Source organism: Rhinolophus hipposideros (assembly GCF_964194185.1).
Source record: "Rhinolophus hipposideros genome assembly, chromosome: 18".
Lineage (NCBI taxonomy): Eukaryota > Metazoa > Chordata > Mammalia > Chiroptera > Rhinolophidae > Rhinolophus > Rhinolophus hipposideros.
The window spans coordinates 46,016,209-46,040,531 of record NC_138064.1 but is presented as its reverse complement, the minus strand read 5'-3'; the positions used below and the strand labels follow the sequence as shown (position 1 = coordinate 46,040,531).

Genomic DNA, 24,323 nt, shown 5'->3' with positions numbered 1-24,323 from the left:
TCACTAGAATATAAACTCCTGCAAGAGTAGGGAACTTGTCTGTCTTATTCACTGCCGTCTTGTTCACGAGCTCCAGTACCTAGATACCTGCCATATGGTTAGGTGTTCTATAAATATTAAATTAATGCATCTTTTAAAGTTACCTGTTTGTGCCCAGTATATACCTGTCTGTGTTAGCCATGTGACATGATTGGGGGCATGCTTCTGCAGCTAAGACCTGAACCTCATGCTCCCATAGGTTAGACCCAAACCTCAGGTGGAAATTCTGGGTACAGGGAAACCTAGGTAGACCGCACCACCTGTAATTTAGTTTGTTATCTAAGTGTACGTTGACTTAAAACTGCCACTTTTATGAAGGGTGTTTGTTAAGAAAAGGAGTGGATTATACATGCGTTCTTGTTTGCACTTGTTCATTTTAAAAATAAAACTTGATTTGGGAACAGGTGATTTAAAATTTCCTTTAGTCTGAATTACATGATTACTAAATGCTTAATGGCAGTTAAGCCCCAGTACCTTAATGAGAATGTTTGAGGGCAATTAAACCTGAGTACATAAACCTCTTTTCTCCCTGCTGCCCCCTCTTCTCCCTCCCCCTCCTCTCTCTCTCTCTATAAAATTTATATGGGAGCTTCCAGTGGTGCAATCGGTTAGTGCGTGATACTTCTATAAAATATATATAAAACATAAATGTAATCTTTTTAAACAGAACTACCAATGAAATAAAAAACCTGCAGTACCTACCTCGAACTAGTGAGCCCCGCGAGATGCTCTTTGAAGACAGGACACGAGCTCATGCAGATCACATAGGACAAGGTTTCGAACGGCAGACTACAGCTGCTGTTGGGGTGCTGAAGGCTGTGCACTGTGGAGAGTGGTGTGTATTAACTACTGCTGCTTCAGTGGAAGTTTCTCTGAGCCTCTACATTGTCTCTTGGGAGGTTGCAGTAATTCTCCTTACTGCGGGGGAGAGAGTCTCATTTTTCCCTGTATTTGAATATTGTGACTGTATCACTGCACTAAAGATTTTCAATTGCTAGAATCTAATTTTAGCTTTTGGGTTTGACAAATAATTTCATTTTCTAAGTGACTAGAGGTGAAAACAAGAAAAACTAAGACTCACTTGATGCTGACTGTACGCCCATTTACAAATGTTCATTTAATTTTCTCTACTTCAGGCCCATATTTATCACTCAAAGAAACTGAGGATCAGGGTTGTTAAATAAAATTATCATAGTTCTATAGTTAATAAAAGGTAGAGCTGAGTCTGATTTCAGATTTGACTCCAGACTCTTGTGTTTTTCTATTGTTCTACTTTGCTGCTCCCTACTAAGGTTTGGTATCTATTTAGTGTTCACCTTACTACCGTTTCCCCGAAAATAAGACCTAGCCAGAAATATAAGACCCAGTATTATATTTGTTATGTTATGTTATGTTATACCCGGTCTTATGTTATAGTAAGGTAAGACGGGGTCTTATATTAATTTTTGCTCCAAAAAACGCATTAGAGCTGATTGGGTGGCTAGGTCTTATTTTCGGGGAAACACAGTATATTATTTTTTTTTCCAGCTTCACTTGCAAGTTTCACTTTGAATCTTTTCATAGATTGAAAACATGGACAATTCTCTTTAATATACTAAAGGTATTATCCCATATATTCAGAGGTTTTCCATTTATTAAATTGATAAAAAAGATAGCAAAGCTATATTAATACAGTAAGATAAGTGCTCAGTTAGGCTTTTGTTTCAAACTGAGTATTGTTGGAGTATGAAACTTAAGTTGGAGTATGCTATTTTACTTATTAAAGCAGTGGAATTAAATAATAAACATGCAAGAACATTTTCTAAGTAAAAAGAAACGTTAATTCTGAAAATATAAAATGTTAATATTGCAGTTCTGTAAGATTTTATGAAAAATATAAACTGTATTTTGTACATGAGGAAATTTTATTTTCAAGGGCTACTAATATAGAATTGACCCTTTTGTTCAGAAGGGAAAATTTATTATAAATTGTTTTTAATATTTTATAAATTATTTAAAAAATATTTTATAAACTAATACTGACTGGAGAGGCCATTGTAAACTGACCGTCTTTCTTAACATAAATGAAACTATCAATTTCAGGCATGCAAAGGAGGTAGTACTGAACTAACCTTAGCCTAAGAGATCCTTAGGAAAACAGTATAAATAGTTTATAATGCAATAATTTATACCTGAATTGTGTTTTAGTTAAATGGTAATTTTCAAACATCTGTGGTTATTGTTACATAGTTTCCATGCTCTTCATATTTGATGTAAAACACTAATTTTGTCAAAGAGTAAAGGCTAATTTATCTCTGGAAATCATTACAAACTCATTTCAAATTATTGAAGTTTCTCTTGAATGTTTGGTACAAAGGAGTTAAGAGTGGCATCAAGATATACTTAGGGTGAAATCTGATTCACAGTGTTCAATAAAGTTAGCCACATTTACACTTTCTTTTAGATAAATGTTCCTGCTTCATGGCCTTAGCACTTTGTTTAAATCTCTTCTAAGCTTCTTTAAATTATTGTTGATATATGTTCTCTTCTTCTTATGTACGATTTGAGAGAAGAAATTGTGTCTTGTCCTTCAGGGGCCCACCATTTACTGGGCCCGTTAGCTCCGAGTAAATATTTATTGATTAGAAAACACTTTTGTGACTAGCAATTTCATAGAGACAGGGACTATTCCCAAACAGCTAATAATGTTAGGTGGCCAAATTTAAGAATATTCTTGAGACAGATTTTGAAATGTGATATTGCCAGCTATGAGTTTCCCCACTATTGTAAAATATAGTTTGCTTCCTATACCAATGCTGCTTTAATTACTAAAGCAAGAAAATAATTTTGTTAGTTCTATCAGAGGGCTTTATGGCTCTGATGCAAAACATGGTTTATGATCCTTTATTATTATTCCTTGGTGTTAAATTAAGCTATACTAAAGAAGTTGATGCTTTCTTTTCTCCTTAGTGTTTTGAATTCTGCTTTTTCTCAAGGAGATATTAGGGATTTGAGTATTAGATTCTTGCCATTATCTTATAGCCAGGCTTAGCACCAGTTTGAAGTAAAACAACTGGGATTTAGACTGCATAGAAATCTTCAGTTAGATAGGTTTGTGAAGTATTGATCAAATCATACCACTTTTTAGGTATTATGAAGGATTCATACAGATTTATATATTTGAGTTTGCTTCTTTGAAATCCAGTTTTTTTTTTAAAACAATCAACCATTGAAGAGTAAGTTACTTTCAGTGACAAACACTCATTATAAGTATACAGTTTGATGTGTTTTGACAACTGTATATCGCCATATTACCACTACCATAACTAAGGTACCGTGTTTCCCCGAAAATAAGACCTAGCCAGACCATCAGCTCTAACGCGTCTTTTGGAGCAGAAATTAATATAAGACCAGGTATTATGTTATATTATTATTTTATTATGTAAGACCAGGTCTTATGTTAATTTTTGCTCCAAAAGACGCATTAGAGCTGATGGTCTAGGTCTTATTTTCGGGGAAACACGATAAGAGAACATTTTGTTTCTCCCATACCTTTGGCAATTAATCCCCCTCCTTACCCCAGGTCCAGACATCTATTAATCTGTTGTGCATTTTTTTTTGTCTTCATAGATTAATATTGCTTAGTCTCAGATCGCATGTAAATACCATCATACATGTTGCCTGACTTCTTTCTCAGCATGTTTTTTGAGACTTATCTGTGTTGTCACATGTGTTAATAGTTCATTCCTTCTTGTTGCTGAGTGGTATGTCATTATATGGATACAATACAATTTATTCATTCACATGATAGACATTTCAGTTTTGGGTTTTTATGAATAAAGTTGTTATGAACATTCACTTACAAGCTTTTGTGTGCACATATGATTTCATTTTATTTCAGTAAATATATAGAAATGGACTTACAGGGTGTTAGAGTAAGGCAAAATAATTGTGTACAGAGAAAATTTTAAATCTACAAAAGAAGTACTAGAATTACTAAAAGTCTCAGGGTAAGACAATATGGAAAAGTCAATTGTATTTCTATATATTACCAATAAACACTTGGAAAATGTAATAGAAAAAAATGATGCCACTTACCATAGCATAAAAAAACTGAAATAGAAATTTTGAAAATATGTAACAGATACTGAAAACTATTAAACACTAATGAAAAAAATTGAAGATTTACATAAATGTAGAAATACACCTTGTTTCTAGACTGTAAGAGTCTATATTATTATGTCAGTTCTTTCCAAATTATCTGTAAGTCACCTCAATCCCAATCAAAATCCAACTACGTTTTCTTATAGAAATACAAAGAGCCTACGACAGGCAAAAAAAACCCCAAAACAATGGTGGAGGATTTATACTGTACTGCCTGTCATTTTAAAGCTTACTTTGAAGCAACAGTAATTAACTGAGGCTGGTATTGGTATAAACATAAACTTTAAGGTTAAATGGAACAGGATAGTACAGAAATAGACCCATCATTGATTTTCAGTGACAGTGTCAAGATAATTCAGTGAGGAAAGGAGTCTTTTTGAAAAATGGTGCTGGAACAACAAGGTTGTCCATAAACAGAAACAAAAATTAGAAATACCGAACCTTGACTCTGAGTTCACACCATACAGAATAATTAAAATGGATCATAGAACTAAATATAACCATTAAAACAAAATTTGTAGAAGAAAACATCGGAGGAAATTTAGCATTAGGCAAAAATTTCTTGTACCATAGAAGAAAATGATACCATTAAGATAATGAAAAGGCAGGCTATAGACTAGGACAAAATATTTGAGATATGCATGCATGTGCATATGTGTGTAATGTATCCAAATATATAAAGAACTCTTACAATTCAAGAATAGACAACGGTCCAAATTACATTTGGGCAAAATATTTGAACAGACATTTTACAAAAAATACACAAATGGCCAATAAATAAGCACATTAAAAGTTGTTCAATATAATTGTACTGTGAGGGAAATGCAAATTAAAACCACAGTGAGATAGCTCCACATACCTGCTAAAATTGCTAATAATAATAATTAAAAAAATTTTTTTTTACTGGGGAATATTGGGGACAGTATGTTTCTCCATGGCCCATCAGCTCCAAGTCATTGTCCTTCAATCTGGTTGTGGAGGGCGCAGCTCAGCTCCAAGTCCAGTTGCTGTTTTCAATCTTAGTTGCAGGCTCGGAGCGCAGCCCCCGTCCCATGAGGGAATCAAACCGGCAACCTTGTTGTTAAGGCTCGCGCCCTAACCAACTGAGCCATCCGGCCACCCTAATAATAATTTAAAAGTCCATACCAAAAGCTAGTGAAGATGTGGATTAACCAGAACTTGCATACACTACTCTGAAAACAGTAGAAAAGTTTGGCACTTTCTTATAAAATTAAACATACACTTAACCGTAGGACCTGTAATTCCATAATTCCATCTGTTCCTGGGATTAAAAATCCTCTTGGTTTTTGTGTATTATTATATATACCATATCTATATTTTGATTACATACATATATAACAATATGGAATAACCAAGAGAGGTATGTGTGTATATCTGAAATATACATGATTTTATACATGATTGTATATGGTGTATATATATATATATATGTGATATAACACGTGATAATATTTATGATCACACACTAAATAGTGCTAATTCAATTTGTTAATATTACTGATTTTTGTGTTTATATTAATGTCTTACAGACTTTACTAATTTTATTGATCTTTTCAACAAATCAGCCATTTATTGATTTTTTTTCATTTTTCTGGTTTCTATTTCATTATTTCTGCTCTTATTTTAAGGGAAGAATTTAACTCTTTTTAGCTTAGATTATTGATTTGAGACCTGTCTTCTTTTATGATATAGTATTTAAAACTAAATTTCTAAGTGCTACATTAGCTGTATTCCACACACGTTGATACTGTTTTCATTATACAGTTTAGAATTTTTCTGTTTTCCTGTTTTGTGTTTTGTTTTTTTAAATCGTGGATTATTGAGAAGAATGTTTACTTTTCAGTATTTGAGAATTTTTTCCAGGTTTTTTGGAGGTGTTTTTGATTTCCAGTTTAATTCCCTTGTGGTCAGAGAACATGCTCTGTATAAGTACTCTCTTAATTTGCTCGGGTTGGTTATGGATGATCTTGATTAATGTTCTGTGTGCACTTAAAAAGATGCATATTCCGCTGCTGTTGGGGTTATCGTGCTCTACTAACACCAGTGAAGCCAACACTATTGATAGTACAGTGCAACAACACTGCTGTGTTCTTCTACATCCAACTGTAATATTGGATTTGATTGTTTCTCCTTTCATTTTTGCTAGTTTTTTTTTTCTCCGTGGATTTTTCTTTGGTAACAGCTTTATAGAGATGTAATTCATGTAACATACAGTTCACCCACTTTAAGTGTATATAATTCAGTGGTTTTTAGTTTATTCAGAGTTGTACAACCATCACAATTATAGGATATTTTCATCACCTCAGAAAGAGATACACCTTGTTTACGGATTGGAATTTTTAGCTATTACTCTGTGGTCCTACATCCTCTTCAGCACTAGGCAACTGGCAGTCTACTTTCTGTCTCTATATATTTGTCTATTCGAGATATTTTATATAAGTGGAATGATACGTGATCTTTTGGGATTAGCTTCTTTCATTTAGCATGTTTTAAACATTGTTCATATATTTTGAAGCTCTGTTAATAGGTAACTACACATTTAGAATGATTTCTTCTTGATGAATTGATCTCTTTATCATTATAAAATACACTTTTATTCTTGGTGTAATATCCTTTGTTCTGAAATCTACTTTGTTTGATGTTTAATATAGCCATTCTAGCTTTCTTATGATTAGTGTTTGCATGTTATATCTTTTTCCATTCCATGTCTTTTCACTTGTGTCTATATTATTTTCATGTAAATACCATATCTTGCTTTGAGTCTTGTTTTTTTTTTAAATTGCAGTGATAAGTTTTGTCTTTCAACTGGAGTATTTAGATCACTTATATATAAGTGGTCTGTCAGTAAATTTGGATTTATATTTACCATGTTACTTTCCCCCATTTGCCTCTTACATTGTTTTTTCCTTTTTCCCTCTTGTCTTTTTTAGCATTCCGTTATATTGCCACTATTTGCTTATTAGTGATTGCTCTAAAGTTATCACAGTCTACCTTCAAATAATATTGTACCTCTTTATGTAATGTGTAAGAACCTTTAATAGTATACTGCCATTTATCCCCCCCACCCCATTTCTGGCCTTTGTGCTAATTGTTGTCCTACATTTACTTAACATATGCTGTAACCCTCCCTCCCATATGCTACTTTAGCTATAAGGAATTATTTCTAAAGAGACTTTTAAAATGAGAATAAAATACCTTTCATGTTTACTATTACTTGTGCTCTACAATCCTTTGAATAGATCAACATTTTCGTCTCAATATCATTTTCTTTCAGTCTAAAGAAGTTCCTTTAATATTTTTTTGTTGTGCTGGTCTTCTGGTGACAGATTCTCTCAGCTTTTGTTTGTCTGAAAATGTTTTTAATTCACATTTTTTAACGGTATTGTTGGTGGATATAGAACTCGAGATTGACTTTTTCTTCCAATACTTTAAAGATAGTCTATTCTCTCCTGGCTTGCATTGTCTCTGATGAGAAGCCTGCAATCATTCTCATCCTTCCTTCCCTGTATAGTAATGCATTAATTTTAGATTTTTCCCTTTATCACCGGTTTTTAAAAATTAGTTATGATTTGCCTTGGATTTTTTTGTTTTGTTTTGTATTTAGTTGCTTGGAATTTCATTCCAAAATCCGTTTTTGAGCATCTTCTGTAAAAATATATTTGTATATTCCTAATTAATTGAAGAATTTGGGGATATTTTTTAGAATTGTATTTAAAGACAAGCAAATAGAGTGGTAACGGTTTATTTATTACAACTTTTGTGTTAATCCCAGCAAATAGAATGGTGCCAGTTTATTTTATTAGTACTTTTTAAATGAATGTCTCTTCATTTATTAAGCGTTACTCAGGGGATTTAGGTATCATTGCAGTTATATATGTCTTTATTGAAAGAAAGTATTCCCTTCCCCTCTATTTAACTGTAATTTTTATGTAGTATTTTCAACTTTGGCACTTAATTTGTTGAAGTATTGATCTTAACTTTAAAATAGAACACTTAGTTTTTTTATTTGCGTAATCAAGCAATTCAAATTATTTTAATTTTTCAAAATATGGTTACCACATAACTATAATAAAATTAGGTGAGTTTTTATCTGTTTAGGTCTAAACTCATGGCATTATCCCTTTGTTTAAATATGTAAAGTGGTCTTCTACTTACAATTTACCTTATTTCTAAAACAGTACTTTGGTTTGACTATAAACTGTTTTTGCTTTGAATTTAATAGGACTTAACAGAATGACATATTAATGACAGATTCTTCCTTATCTCATATTCATTCTTTTTTAGGCCTGATCAACCACGAATAACCAAAGATGTGATTTGTTTTCATGCTGAAGATTTCTTAGAAGTAGTTCAACGAATGCAGTTAGATTTACATGAACCTCCACTGTCCCAGGTATATGTGAAACTGTTATTGTCTTCAGTTTAATTTTTATTGTGGAAAAGACTTACTGGTATTCCTTGTTTCTTTTTTTAGTGTGTCCAATGGGTTGATGACGCAAAACTTAATCAACTGAGGAGGGAAGGCATTCGGTATGCCAGGATTCAGCTGTATGATAATGACATTTATTTTATTCCAAGGAATGTTGTTCATCAGTTCAAGACAGTCTCAGCTGTATGCAGTTTAGCATGGCATGTTCGGCTCAAGTTATACCACTCAGAGGAGGGCACTGCTCAGAACACAGCTACTCATGAAACGGGCACATCACAAGATTCTGCGTCATCAGTTCTTGGACCTCACACTGACAACATGATTTGTGCTGTAAGCAAAACCTCCTTGGAGTCTGTTTTTTCAGACAAACTGCATTCTAAATATGAAGTACAGCAGATTAAACATGAACCTCTTGCATCTGTTAGAATCAGTGAAGAACCTGTGAATGTTTATGTTCCAGAAAAGACTAGAGCACCGAATAATGTGGATGGCAAGAATGTTAAAACAAAATTGGATCATGTTCAATTTACAGAATTTAAGATTGACGACGTGGACGCCAAATTTGAAAATAGCAACAAAGATTTAAAGGAAGAATTGTGCCCTGGAAGTCTCATAAGTCTAGTTGATACAAGGCAACATAGTTCCGCACATTCAAATCAAGATAGAAAAGATGATGACATTTTGTGCTAAATTTGTACATACCATTTAAAATCCTTTTTTAAAAACTTAATAATGTAATAAAGATTCATGAATTCTGAAAGCAAGCCAAGGACTTGCTCCCAAGTCTGTTACAAAACATAGTTTATGTAGCTTTGTACCATTCCTCAGTGCCTGTGCGTAACTGTGAGGCGTCAAAGCACTTAGGGCCAGATGCACTGCTCACGTTGCCGGTTTCAACAGTCATTGGAGTTGGGGTTGTAGGTTTTAGAATAGGGCTGACATTAACATATATATGTGTTACATATATGTTATATACATACACGTGTGTATAACATGTGTAACACATATATATATATTGTAATATGAGCCAGAATTCTTTTTTGACAATTTAAGGCTTTTCCATAGAGCTTATTTATACCTTTTTTTTCCATTTTAAATGTGTCAGCACTGTAGTGTAAATAGCATTAAAAAATTTTTAGTGTTGATTTATACTGAAATGTGAGCCACTTAATAAAGGTTCATAATAATAAATGTTTTTTTGTTGGGTCTGCAAAAAGACAAACTGACAATTCAGTTAAGTCATTTATTTGATCTATTATGTGTCTGCTGGTATATACATTTAGAGTGGTAAAGGAGCGCAAATGTACATATCCAAATCAGTGAATATTTAAATTCCCCACATTGCAAGCATTTTTAAAACCAGGATTCAGTTATGAAAGCATATTTATATATGTGTGTGTATGTATGGGAATATACATGTATATCATATTTTATATAACTTCTTAAATTGCTGAATAAGATGAATATGTGAAACTTCTTAGCCCTACTCCCTGAAATATTTTAAAATATTTATATTCAACATTAAGAAAGCAGTTTAGGTAATAGAAATCATTTTGTAAAGTTGGGAGAAACGAGGTCTGTTAGTGATATCTAATCCTCCTAATTAATGAAGTTTTGTGTCCAGATTACATAGCCCTAACACACATTTTCTTCGTAGTGTATGGAATAAGAAGTTGAGAAAATTTTCTTATTAACAGGCACCTATGCTATACTTAATATTAAGTAGCTGAGTAAAAATCTTTAGTTACAGAAAGTTTAGTTGTGAGCAGTTAAAATCCTTTTACATTTTTCTTGCAGAACAGGAGAAAAATATGGCAAATATAAAATCTTAAAATAAGGGCAATGACTCAACTGCCATATACAGAGATACATCTAACAAAATAAGACAAGTTACCTCATCTTTCTAAGGATCCCTCTCCCTACCCTCGTAAGGATGGCCCTTGAACAGTGCGGCCTTGAACTGCACTGGTCAATTGAAAAAAAATCTGTGTTAGTGGATCTGCATAGTTCAAACCCTTATTCAAGAGTTAACTGTACTTTTTCAAAAGAAGCTCTAGAAAGTAAAATTGGGGTAGGAAACAGGATTGCTAGTGCCTAGCTAAAGATGATTAAAACATATCTCTTCGATGATGGACTTCAGCACTATTTCAGAGTGCTTCCACTACTGTAATTGAAAGTCAAACAAATGTCTTTAATGTATGCTTTGATACTCTGCTCATTGCAGATCTGTTTTATTTGTCTTTGTTATTTTCCTGGGCTTACACTTTTGGTTGATGACTTTCAACTGGGATTCTTTGTGCTGCCATTTGGACTAGAGTTGCTATTCCCACTTCAATGGTTGCTACAGCCTCACTTCTGGGACCCATAAAACTGCTTGTCTTTCTGGTTAGGGACAAGCCACTTACTGTGCTTCCCTAAAAATAAGACTTAACCGGACAATCAGCTCTAATGCGTCTTTTGGAGCAAAAATTCATATAAGACCCGGTCTTATTTTACTATAAGGAAACAGGATTTTTCCTGTTACTATAGGAAAGACAAACTGTGAATATTTACTATAAGACCGGGTCTTATATAATAAATATAATAAATATAATATATAATACCGGGTCTTATGTTACTTTTTGCTCCAAAAGATGCATTAGAGCTGATTATCCGGCTAGGTCTTATTTTCGGGAAAACACGGTAAGAAGAGGCATTTCACCAGAAAAAAATAAACTGTAGTAATGTCATTTCTCACCTCCAATTTAGAAGGGTAGACAAATATTGTAGGAAATCTTGATGGTTTGTAAGAAATCACTGTATTTGCAACATAGGAATTTTCATGGGATAAGGAAGGTATAAATCATGATAATGTAAATAGAGACTTTATTTTATGTTACTGTCTTATCCCACTCCTCACCATTTGAATCTTTTAAGCTAAATTTATGTATTTGCACCTACATTTTTGGGAGACGAAAGTTCTAAACCAGTATTGAAAAATAGGAGGGGATGTTTTTCTGGTTTTCTTTTTTTAACTGAAGGGTGATATGTTTAACAAGATTTGTTTCAGTTAACAGTTTTCCAGTGGCATACACATAGATACATGAGATCATACTGTAAAAAAAATATCTTTAGGGTATCCCTCCAAAATATGAGCCTTAAATTTTTAAAGATATATGAAAAACGTCAATAGTGGTTGCTTTTAGGTATAGTTGCCAATAGAACCTATAATCAAACTTTTCCATCTTTTGAAAATTTGTTTTGTAAAATGCATACATCTCTCTGTCTCGAGGTGAAATATAAATGAGTTCATATTTCAAGATGCAGCCTTGTCACCTTGAATAATGCTGTTTCTTGTCTTACGGGGTATAATTTAAAAATCCTCTTCAGATGCAATCTGAGAACTTCTTTTTTTTTTTTAGAACTTCTTGACTACCTTTGTTACACCCAAATAATTTCTATTTCAGTATTGCATTATATTAATGGTTTTCTAGTTAGTACATTCCAGTTCCTTATCTGAACACAAGTTTGTTGCTGTTATTTCCAATTTCTTAGACCAGAACAATAAAGAATCTAAGATACAGTTTCTATATAATCTTATATTACATAGAATTAATAGTTGTTATGTAAATTATTAAATTGATACACAGACCTTTACAAAAAAACTAAGGCACCTCAGTGGTGTCAGCTACAGTGTTTTGTTGTGTTTTGTTTTTCTTTTTAATTTTGTTCATACCCTTTTAGCTATCTAGGTAATACATATTCCATACTCAGGTTAGCTGGATAGCTAGCAAAAGAATTAAGCATTTGTGATAGTTGAAAACTTTACAAAAGCCATATTCATTATCTTGTCACTAAGGCTGTTGACCTTCAATAAAGATTAGGTTGACCTAGCACAACACTCTGTGTGTGTGCATGTGTGTAAGATATTTGGAAATACTATGCTTGTTTCCACATATATTCACTTTTAATCCATCCTATAACTTTGGGGGGTAAGAAAGATTGTATTTCTTGGGTTAAGTCTTCACTGAGTGTGAAGTGTTCTGAGTGTGAAAGCTTTTTTTTCCTCACACACAGCAGGTAAGCATTTTTGTAAATAACAGCACTATTTTCATAAATTTGCATTAAATTATTTTTTGTCATGTAAAGCAAATATCTCAAAATTCATTTTACATTTAGCAAGGGTGCAAGATTTGTTTTTGAAGATGAGAGGAATTTTCCTTGTCTTCCACCTTTCAATAAGTACTAAAATTGATACTTTTTAACCTTTGTTTTGTAATTTTCTTATATTTGACATTTTTCATCTTGTCATCTTTAAAAGTTCTTGTTTCTCGTCTTCAACAGAAACCATAAGGTCTTGAAAGTGACTCCAATCTTAAAAGCTTTTTTTCCTAACTAATTATCAAAAGTTGCCATGCCAACAGAGAATATTGAGGATTGCTTTAAACAAGGTCACTAGTAAGGTGTGCGTGCTGGGATGGCGTGGTAAGTCACCTCCCTTCCTTGTAGACAGGACTGTTTCTGTCTGGGGGGGGTGGGGACGGGGAGGACAAAAGTTCCATTGTTTTCAAAATAACTTTCAAGGTGGTATAAAAAGTGACATGAAGGATTTTAGGTCTTCACAGTTGTAGAATAGCTCTTAATCTTTCTTCCATCTGATAGAACTACTTTGATTTGTAAACAAAATTTTATTGGTTTTAGAATGTGCTTTTTCATGAGAGTTATGTTTCATATGTTTGGCAGTGACAGTATACTTCAGGTAGATAATTAAGAGAACAATTCATGAGAGGTATATAAGTCCCTTTATTTCTGTCCTGCCTTTTTTGTTCAGTTCTTTCTGTAACTGAATATTGCAGATGGAAATGATCTCTTTTTAGAATGTCAAGGACAAGGAGTGTAAAAGCAGAAATATCTTTCCTTTTTAAGTTTACAGGCATTGTAAATCATATCTAATGGAACAGCAGGGAAAAGAAGAGGCAAACATCTTGCATTTCAGCTTATCTTCCCCTCCAGGACTTCATACCCAATTAGGGAATGTGAATGAGCTGAGAACAAAATGTGGGCAAATAGAATTCATGTTAACTAGAAATTGAAGGTAAAATTTACTAGTTGTATGTTTTATTACTATTACAATAGTGCCTTCCAAGTACTGCACTATTAAAATATGAGACATTCTACACATTTTGAAATTTAGAATTTATGTCTCCATGTTTTTAAAATGTTATATCTTTACACTTTCCTCTAAAGCTCATTGCTGTTGTACTACTGACTACTAAGTGTGCAGACTCAGAGTCAAGTCAATATAGTTGCAAATATTTTGAGTAATAAAGGGTTCATAATGTTATTTAGAAAGACAGTTTGATCTCCCCTCAAGTTCTTCTCTTGGAATTTTGTTTTTAACTGAGCCAGATTTTTATGTAAAAAATCTCAGGTCTGTATTTAAAAAAAAAACACTTCTCTCAAGTTTGGCTTTTGTTTATGCTCTTGTTCCATCTCTTTCCGACTGACAGAGTTTAGAAATCTCTGTCTGCCTTCACTTCCTCATTTCACTACAATTTCACTTAATCCTCAAATTTAATCACTCAGCTGAAATGTTTCTCTCAAAGGTCACCATTTGAGTGCCAAATCCAGGGGCTGCATTTCTTAACAAGTGCTTTTACTTAATACCCTGACGTATCTGTTCTTTTTTGTTGTTTTTCCATTTTTTTGGATGGCTTCTTTTGCCTCTCCACCACTATTTAAAGCTGTCTCCATGGTTCTTTCCCTTTAGGTCCCTGAATTGTCTTTATCACCCCATGACTTTAGTCAGCCTTGATTTCTCACTCAAGCTCTAATGATCCTTGTAATCAAATCCAGATTCTCTCTTCCCCCCAAGCATTAGCTGTTTCTTTTTCTCCTGAGGTGGTTATGGCCTCACTATCCCTACAGTCATCCGATAGTCACCTGATTTATCCTTTTCCCCTGTATCATGCGATTTGTTGACCCCAGAAATGTTTATAATTTGTCTACTATTATAGATGTTCAGCTATTGTAGATGTTCATCTCACTTGGACTTTTAAGAAAGGCTAAAATGTTTTAGGCTGCCTGCAGTCCTGTGCCCTTGCCCGCATTCCAATCCATTCTTTTTTTTAAAAAAAATTATAGTTGACATGTATTAGTTTCAGGTGTACAACAGTGACTCAACATTTATATACCTTACAAACTGATTATCAGAGTAATAAGTCTAGTACCGTCTGTCACCTCAATCCATTCTTTATGTTACCGCTAGACTAACCTTCCTCCAACAGATATGATTGTTATTCTTCTGTTTGGAAATACTCCATGGCTCCTTTCCTGCAGAAAAGGCCCAGTGCTCAGCACAGCACTGAAGAAAAGCCCAGTGCTCATCCAGCCCCTCCTTTTCAGCCTCATCTACCACAGTCTCTCCGTTTGATGTGCCCAGTTTTTGGCTTTACCAGATGGCAGTACTTGCCATTCTGTTTGTGCACTCTTAAATTAAAATTCTTTGCCTCTGCTGGGGAAATCTCTGCCTGCAATACAACATAGAGAAATCGTTTTTCAAAACTCCAGTTAAACATCATCTCTTCTGTGTATTTTTTACCGATAATTTCAAACTGTCCCCTCACCCCGCAACTGGTATAGAGCCAATTCTTCCCTCTGCTGCTTGTGTCGCTTTGTTCACATCATTTACCTTACATATTATTCAAGTACATGTTGGGTTCTAGCTAAACCATGAGCCAGACATTACAGATTTTCTTTATCCCTTTGTATCCCTCAAATCTAATATATAGTACACTTGGTGTTCAGTAAATATTTGAAGGAACAAAAGATTAACTTCATTAGGGGTAGGAAAATCATGTAGGCTTTTTGTAATTTAAAAAAAAAACAACCCTTTTTGCCCAAGACTAACAAAACTAATAGTGGTAATATTCTGGTTTTTGCCCAAACCAGAATGGCAAGTACTGCCATAGATCAGTAGGCACTATAAAGAAACCAAATTTCTATTTTGTACTTTGGCCTTATGGATAAAGTTTAAGAAGATACCTATTTGACATCTAGGCCCATTAGACAATATGTAGATAGTAAGTATTGTAAAAATAAACCTGTATAATTTACCCAACTTTTTTTCCCTTCCACTAGAGATACACTGAAAATGATTACAAATTAAGAATAAAATTTATATCTAATGTGATTGAAATGGCAAATATATAAGAAGCACCTTAATTTCTCATAATCTGAAGCAGAATTTATTCCTAAATCTTATTTGGCAAGATAAAGTGGTTATCTAGCTAACAGATAGGTATTGATTAAGTTTACATGGTTCTCCCTATTGATATAAACAACATGAATTAAAAATATTGAAGCAAGATGACAACATGTAGTGGTTTTAATCTGTAGTATCTATTCTGTTGTAGGATTGGTACAAGAACAAAAAGGTGGCACCTTTTCAGACATCTTCCTGTAAAGCCACTTCACTGGGGTGTTACGCTGAGGGCATTTGTAGCAGTACAGCTATGGGTCATTAAAGGGGAACATTACACTTACATGATATTGAGAAAATACTTTAGTCTGTATTTCTCATCTGTAAAGTGGGAGGTAATACCTGTTAATTGGTGGCAAAAATTAAATGACAGAACATGCCAAATGCTTACTTAGCACATTGCTTGGTATATCATAGACACTACAAATGTTAACTTCTGATCCAGGAGTTAACAGAGTAAAAACAAGAGAGAGCTATGTGTTGGCTCACCCTAATCATTTCACCTCTTCCACACTGTCTCCTCTATGTATTCTCTCAAAGTCTGGGCAAAGGATAGGCATCTGGGAAGAGGAAAGTTTCAAGTGGTCAAGAGGTACGGTGGAGGTAGGTGGACACCAATAACGAACTTCTTCCTAGTTCACTATTGCAGGGCTAGCAATTCCAAAACATGTCACAGACTGCCTTTTCCTGATACAAGCAAATTATAAATTCATAGTGTATAGATGATTGTGGCAGTAAATTTCCTTTGTGGTATAAGATTCCAGTATGGTTTAGCTAACTTGAATTCAGGGCAATCAAAATGAGAATAAAACATTTAATATGTAAGGTAGGTCCCTTATAAAAGCTTTTAATCAAGTGTTTAGCATTTCATAATTGGTATCTTCTGTAGATGCTTTCTATTTTCGTTTTTCTTCAGTAGGAAACCTATTTGTGGAAATAGCATTTGGAGTTTAACATCTCCATTTATCGATGACCACAGGCTAATTTCATTTATCTAGTCTTTAGTTTCTTCATCATTATAATGAGGGTTTTTTGTTTCTTGGCTCTAACATTCTATAATTCCTGTGTACCTTCACTGTCTATGCCATGAATGATAAGAACACTTACTTTAAGAGTGATGTTTACTGTGCAAACATAACCAATCAAGATTAAAGGAAACTCCTTTGGTAATCTGTGTCTTGTTTTGTAATACAATACTAAAAGGACTCTGATAATTTTCCTAAGAGAAATAACTACTTTTCTTGATGACACAGGTACATGGTAATATGCTTGGCCCTATATGAAAAATGGTGTTATGGTTTCCTGTCCTTTTTTGGCCACCGCTTGTGTTCATTAGTCAACATCAGTTCCTCTGCTTATTTGGTGCACTGTGAAAAAGCAAAGTGGAAAGCAGATGACCATATTTGTATGGTTAATAACTTAAAATTAAGCTTTAGCTATCTGCTATTTTCTACTTTTCATATTTTCAAGCCTTATAGAAAGTTATTTTGTTCACAAGTTGCTTTTATTCAGAATTTTTGCCCAAACCAGATTAAGTTACTTCTTGTCCATGCTGTCCTGAAAAATAATGGCTTCACTAAGAAACGTTCATTTTTCAAGTTTCTTTCTTAAGGCAGTGTTAGTTCTTTTCGCACTGTTAGTAAACATCTCTGTATTATAAAGGAAGTATAACTGAAAACCTAGGAAGGCATTTTTCTACAATACTAATTGTTTATGTATATTCCGTTAGTTTTGCTTTTTATATCTGTGAGCATGATTTCTATCTTTTATGTCTTTCATTACTGTTTTAAATATATTCCAATTACTGAGGCTGTGAAATTGTGATTTATAATAAGAAATATATCTGGTCTTCATTCCCATTCCTGGCACAGGAATTTAACACCCTTGGAATTGCCGAAGTGATAAGTTTGATACAGGTGTCTTTTGAGCTTATGTGTACCTTCCTTCACCCCCTAAGGTAGAGGGGCTAGAGAATGAGTTCAGTCACCAGTGGCCAATGATTTTACCAATGACTAAATCAAGCCTCCATAAAATCCGTATAGGACAGGGTTTGGAGACCTTCCAAGGTGGTGGACACAAGACGGGAGAAGAATGGTCATCCAGAGCATGGAAGCTCCATGCCCCTTTCCCCATACCTTGCCCTGTGCCATCTCTTCCATGTGGCTGTCCCCAAGTTACATCCTTTTATAATAAACTGGTAATCTAGTAAGTAAAATGTTTCTCTGAGTTCTGTGAGTTGCTCTAGCAAATTAACTTGAGGAGGAGGTCATGGGAACCTCCAGATCTATAGCCGGTTAGAGCACAGGTGACAACCTCGATGTGCCATTAGCATCTGAAGTTTGTGGTGGGAATTAGTCTTCTGCGACGGAACCCTTAGCCTGTGAGTGTGATGCTATCTCCTGGTATATACATAGTGTCAGGACTGAGTTAATTTCTTGGTGGTGTGGGGAAAAACATCTGAATTGGTGTCACAGGGAGGCACACATCAATAACTTACTGTGCTGCTTCACGTTGTTTAGTGTGGCATATACCAAATGAAGGAAGAAAAAAGGTCTACTTTCTAGGAACCTTCCAGATACTATTACAAATTATTGATCCTCACATGTATACAGTTTGGTTATTCTGTTACCTTTTACATAGAATTCTTACCCAATTTGCCCCACTTTTCCTTTTAGCAATCTCATGTAGAATTTGTTTTTGCTTGTTTTATGACCTAGCTAATGGGTCAGCAAGCTACTGCCCACCACCCTTATGTATTTTGTTTTCGTTTTTGTATGGACTGTAAGGTAAGTGAGTTTTAAGTGGTTGAAACAAAAATCAAAAGAATATTTTCATATGTGTAAATTATATGCAATTTATATTTCATTTGTATGTCCATAAAGCTTTATTGGAATATGGTCTATGGTCTATGGTCTATGGCTGCTTTCTTGCCACAAAACCTGAGCTGAGTAGTTGCGACAGAAAGCTTAAAATATGTACTATATAGCCCTTCACAGAAAAATTTTGCTGACTCCTGGCTTGACTACCTATGGGCTCTCCCTTCTTTTTCTTTTCCCTTAGATAATACTTGCATGAATACAGCTTTTACGGAACTACAAAATCCTCCTGTCTGGTTTCTCAGAAATGAAAACTTTCTTCTACTTTTGAGTTTAATCATAGATTCCAGAGACCAAATAGTTTGGGTCTCTCAATCAAATTAGGACTATCTGATCAAATCTGGAACATTATGTTCCCTATATTAACTATTCTTGTCAATTCTATTTTTAGATACCCCAAATACTAATATATACCAATTATAATACAGGAAAACGTGTAATTAATCAATTTTTATTGTTTAGCCTAGCTCTGTAGTTTCAAACAAGGAGTTAAGATATATTAGGTTGGTGCAAAAGTAATCGTGGTTTTTGCAATTATTAATCTTTTAAACTACAATTACTTTTGCCTCAACCTAATATTAATTTGTAGTGTTACGGCTGGAACTTTGTCAGGTTATCTGTCATTACAAAGGGGAACTAGAACAAAATGTTTTCTTTCGCCCCAACCTAATATTCACAATTACTTTCGCCCCACCCTAATATTAATTTATAGTGTTATGGCTGAAACTTTGTCAGGTTATCTGTCTTTACAAAGGGGAACTAGACCAAAAACTTATATTCAAGCAATCCTCTCAAGTATCAGCAGCCAGGAATCTCTTTCTTGTTTGTTAGGTATTTTTAAAACGAACAAAATACTTGGATTCCTCCCAAAGCTGTACGTGAGGGCTGTATAGGGCCAGAACAATCACCCTGCTTTAGGGTTATAAGGTAATTACTGCTGCGTATGCTTCACTGGAACTGGTAAAGAACCCTGGTGGGACGATGTATAATTTCTCAAGTCAGAACACTTCCAAGAGTGAAAGGGCACTAACTCCCTGAGACCCCAGGATAAGAGGCATAAATGGGGCCTGCTCTGACCTACCCAGGGTGTGTGGTTCCCCTAACTTTCAGAAGAGACAAGCTTCTGCTCTGTTTTAATACACCACCTCTTAATTCATTTGTCCCAAAGAGAAGGCAGAGGTAACAAAGAGCTTAGATAAAAATCTGTCAAACGCTCAGATTCTTTCTGAATGTAAACATGAAGTGACAGCCTTAACTATTTCAGTAGTTTTTTTTCCTTCATAATTATTTAGAAGCACAAATGACCATTTACTTTTGTTGTAATGGGGCCATGAAATATTAAACTTCCCAAATATGTATATTAAAAGGTTCATATTTACTTTAAATATTGACAACAGATTACAACATTAATACTTATAACAGATTATTTAATAGTCAAGTAGAAATATAAAGTCCAAAACAAACTTTATTTAAATAGGGATAATAAGGATATTAATAACTCAAATATTGAATAATTAAGCTTTGGGTTGATTCACAAAGACTATTTTATGGAAGCAGTATAAAACTACATTTGGTATTTTGGTCAGTCAGTTTTCTGGTATTCAAGCTTGCAAAGACTCAGAATGCTTTAATGACAGCTTGTTGAACAGCAATAAAATGAGATGATGTCCTTAGAAGTCAGTCTCTCACAAAAAAGACGTTATAGCCAAGCTCTAATAAAGCCCCAGCCAGTAAGGCCCACAAAGGAATGAAGACGTAGGACAGATTCATGGTGGTAAACTGTTCCAGTTTAGCACAGAGTGCAAGGCAGAAGGCTAGTTTAAGTAACATTGCAATGAGGTACCAGGCTTTTTTTTTAATATTGTGTGATCCATGTCGAGGGTCAAAGCCAGCCTTACATCGCCCAGCCATTTTCACAATCAGCATGACAAGAAGAATAGTATCAAATATCCAGACTGGAATAAATATGAGGAACCAGTTCCAAGGTGCCTTCTCATCCAGTTTCAACACCAACATGATCAAGAAGAGTAATGTGAAAAGCCAGGTGAGTAGTACTCTCTGAGCCAAGGACATTCTCATTTAAACAGTTTAAAGAGGCTGTTGCAGAGTCGAAAAATGGGAAATATACCCTAAGAGAAGGAAAAAAAGTCAAGATTGTTTTGCTACCAGAAAAAAAACATCACTTCCATTCCTCGTGAACAAAGCTGGCTCTTTTCCCACTCAGAGATTTCCTAATTTTGAAAACATTCTACCATTCTTCCTTTCAAAACCTGTAAAATTTGTAGCCATCTTTAACATTATATTCATTAATCTTTTTAGCTCATGACAAAATACAATGTTTTGGTACAACCACTGGGTATAAACTCTGTTCAAAACGTCTCCAGAACAGTCTATTCCTTTTCATAGCTATCACTCAAGTCCAGGCACTCATGACTTTATTCTGCACCTCAGGGATGTTCTTAACCTCTTTTTGTATATTTGCACACCTACAAATTATCATTCAGTTTCAAGGAAAAAAAGCATCCAAAATCAAAGTAGTGAAAAAGGAGGATGTGGTATCAAGCCAAGAGTTTTAGTAAGGAGGGAGTGGTTAATAAAAATGAAGACATTAAGGAGAATTGAGAATTAAGATTGTAAAGAGATCACTGGGCTAATATAGAACAGATTAATAATACTGTATTTCCCCATAGTTTAATATATGGGTAATATATATGTACATATATATACATACACACACACACATATATGTATATATACATATAATTTTATTGGGGAATATTGGGGAACAATGTGTTTCGCCAGGGCCCATCAGCTCCAAATTATTGTCCTTCAATCTAGTGGAGGGCCCAGCTCAGCTCCAAGCCCAGTTGCCATTTTCAATCTTTAGTTGCAGGGGGCGCAGCCCACTGCTCCATGCGGGAGTGGAACCAGCAACCTTATGGTTGAGAGCACACGCTCTAACCAACTGAGCCATCTGGCCACCCAGGAGCTCAGAGGCAACTCATTGTCTTCAATCTAGTTTGTGGAGGGCATAGCTCGCTGGCCCATGTGGGGCTTGAACCCGCAGCCCTGTTGCCCAGAGCTCGGGCTCTAACCACCTAAGCCATCCATGCACCCCAAATCTGTATTTCTGTTTTGTACTAATACTATATGATTAGATATGTTCCAATATCTGGAAGGTCTCCTACCTACTCACTGTTTTCCAGAATATTTTGTATTTGTCCTTTCATTTTTCTCATTAATTCTTAAACACTTGGAATTTTGATTGGGAATGCATAAATCTAATACTTAGATATAAGCATTTATTTACTCTTCACATATAGGCTTACAGTATATTCTATAGTTATTCAAGTTTTTTATATCAAATTTGTTACCATTTGGAAAAAGGGCAAGTAGACTAGCAAATCACAAGCTAGACTGCAGTTGGGTGAGGAGATATCTTCTGATAACACCAGCTGACAACATTTTATCCCCCTTGAAACATTTGGAGAAGATGAACAATAAGACATAATGAGACTGAGAAAAGGTCAAGAAGAAATTTTCAGTAATAGAGGAATCTTAAGTATGATTATGAACCGAGGGATATAAGCCACTGGGGAATGATTGATTGAAGATGAGAGAGGACACCTGATGGAAAGAAGATCAAAGTGATTGTGACGATAACAAAAGCATGAGTGATAGAAGTGAAAATACATAAACATAAACAAGGAAAAGGTGAAGAAACTGGGTAGATGAATCAAATGCCCTACACTAACGTGTTTAATAAATTACGTTGTAGAACTAACCGCTGTTCTGTGCTTCATCTCTACTACTTTAAACAGTGGGTGGCTAGCATGGCGCAGGAATACATGTTTTATTTCAATAGTGATTTCTGAGTCGTCTAAATCCGCTGTGTCCCCTTATACTCATCTGCTTGCCCTCAACTTGTTTACTTAGCTGGCAGACACTTCATACTGTAGTATGAAAAGTAGATGCTTTTGCTCCCAGGAAGGCATCTTCTGTGCTGGTCTCCTTTCCTGGCCAGACGCTGTCATAGTGGGATGTGGGACTGAACTTGGAAGAAAAGGTGGAGGGGTGTGTACTGATTAATAACTACGGATGGATTTCATCCTGTAGATTGTTTGCCTAATCTAATCTTCAATCTATCTGGCCATTTTGTCAGCCTTTAAAAAATTTACAATAAAAAACGTTTACAGTAATATTCTTGCTTATACATAACTTTTCCTTCAGTCACTGGCTAAGTCAAGCTTCATTTTTTCTCATATAGGACTGAGGAGTAACTGCGTAGTCAGAGGAAGGTCGCTGCACTCAACACAGGTATTTAAGGACCGGAGGTGGAAAGGATGCAAAGAACAGTCTGCGGCCGCAAGTTTTACAATGGGGGATGCCGCCCAGTTCTCCACGCACTAGTACTATAATAGCCTCAACCGGGAAAAACTGCTGATACCGAAACGGCGCTTGAAGAATTGTGGATGCTGGGCTAAAATGATTACACACGACCTCAGTTTTATTAATTTAACAAATCATTAATGGAAGCGATTGTATGTGTTTCCTACGACTACTCTCTCCTCAACGGAAGGGGCTGCATCCTCCAAAACAAAAATTTGCTCAAGTGAAATATTTTCAATTCGAGGTGGTTATTTCTGGTACTTTGAAGATAGTTAAGTATTAGTTCATATGCTTCCTTATCCACTTTTTAAAACTTTCTGTGTTGCCCCCAAATGGAAAAATAAAGGGAGCTGCCCACGGCTTCCGCGTCTCGGTGGCAGTTGCGTGTGGATTCAATCTGTCCACGGTGCGTCCCACGCCACCTCCACTTTCCCTCTCTCGCTGCTGCCAGTACTATTCGAGACAAATACGCCTCAGGTTAAAGGCAGTTTTGCTTAATGAGCCCACAACACAGAATTCCTCTAAATAAGGAAGCAGTCGCTTTCGAAAGGCCCCTGCTTGCAAGCCTTGGCCAACTTAATCATCCTTCAAAGAAACAGCGTTTTGCTTAGCAACTTACCTGATTTTCGGACCTACTCGTCCCTAGAACTTTAGGACTTTATCCTAAACTATCTTTGCCTTCCGACTTCAAACGGCGAGGGTCGGCCCGCTGCGCGCAATCCCGGCCCCTTCTCCCCCATTCTGCGCCGCGGGCCCAGGCGTTCCCGCCCGGCAGGATGCACAATGCACACAGAAGCCCGGGGCCAGGCAGGTACGTGCGCTTTCGCTGGGAGTGTGAGGCGGTGGGCGGCGGCGACACAGCCCACGGAGGCGGACGGGGGCCAGCGCCGGCGCACCGGGGGGCGAGTGCACTGCGTGGGGGTTGCGGGGGGGGGGGCGGATGCGGCGCGTCCGAGCCCGGGACTCACCTGACAGCGTCACTGGTCGGATACCGGAGCGCGGCGCGAAGATCGGGAAATTCGCCAGTTCGGATCTTCGGCCTATTCCACACTTTTTCCCCCATTAAAACCAGAACCCATCACATGATAATCAAGAAAAAGATCTCAGTTCCGCCTCTCCAAACGACCGCGGCAGACGCTTTCTCACTTCTACCTCAGGGCCGCGCCCACATCCGGGGCAGGGTCTC

At 35.6% G+C, this 24,323-nt stretch overlaps 2 protein-coding genes across 2 annotated transcripts in view; one reads left to right on the top strand and one right to left on the bottom strand.

Moving 5' to 3' along the window:
- Nucleotides 1–10,853, top strand: part of RSBN1L (round spermatid basic protein 1 like) — a 65,052-nt gene extending 54,199 nt beyond the window's left edge. Inside the window, exons 6-8 of the mRNA XM_081080115.1 lie at nucleotides 707–874; nucleotides 8,488–8,596; nucleotides 8,678–10,853. Coding sequence (XP_080936241.1) covers nucleotides 707–874; nucleotides 8,488–8,596; nucleotides 8,678–9,322 — 922 coding nt within the window. The 3' untranslated portion in view covers nucleotides 9,323–10,853. The remainder of the gene's footprint in view (nucleotides 1–706; nucleotides 875–8,487; nucleotides 8,597–8,677) is intronic.
- Nucleotides 10,854–20,195: 9,342 nt separating this feature from the next.
- Nucleotides 20,196–24,244, bottom strand: TMEM60 (transmembrane protein 60). The gene is made up of 2 exons (XM_081080121.1): nucleotides 24,106–24,244; nucleotides 20,196–20,877 (listed from the first exon to the last, which is right to left on the bottom strand). The coding sequence occupies exon 2, from the start codon at nucleotides 20,825–20,827 to the stop codon at nucleotides 20,426–20,428; it is 402 nt and encodes a 133-aa protein (XP_080936247.1). The 5' UTR covers nucleotides 20,828–20,877; nucleotides 24,106–24,244; the 3' UTR covers nucleotides 20,196–20,425.
- Nucleotides 24,245–24,323: the final 79 nt, after the last annotated feature.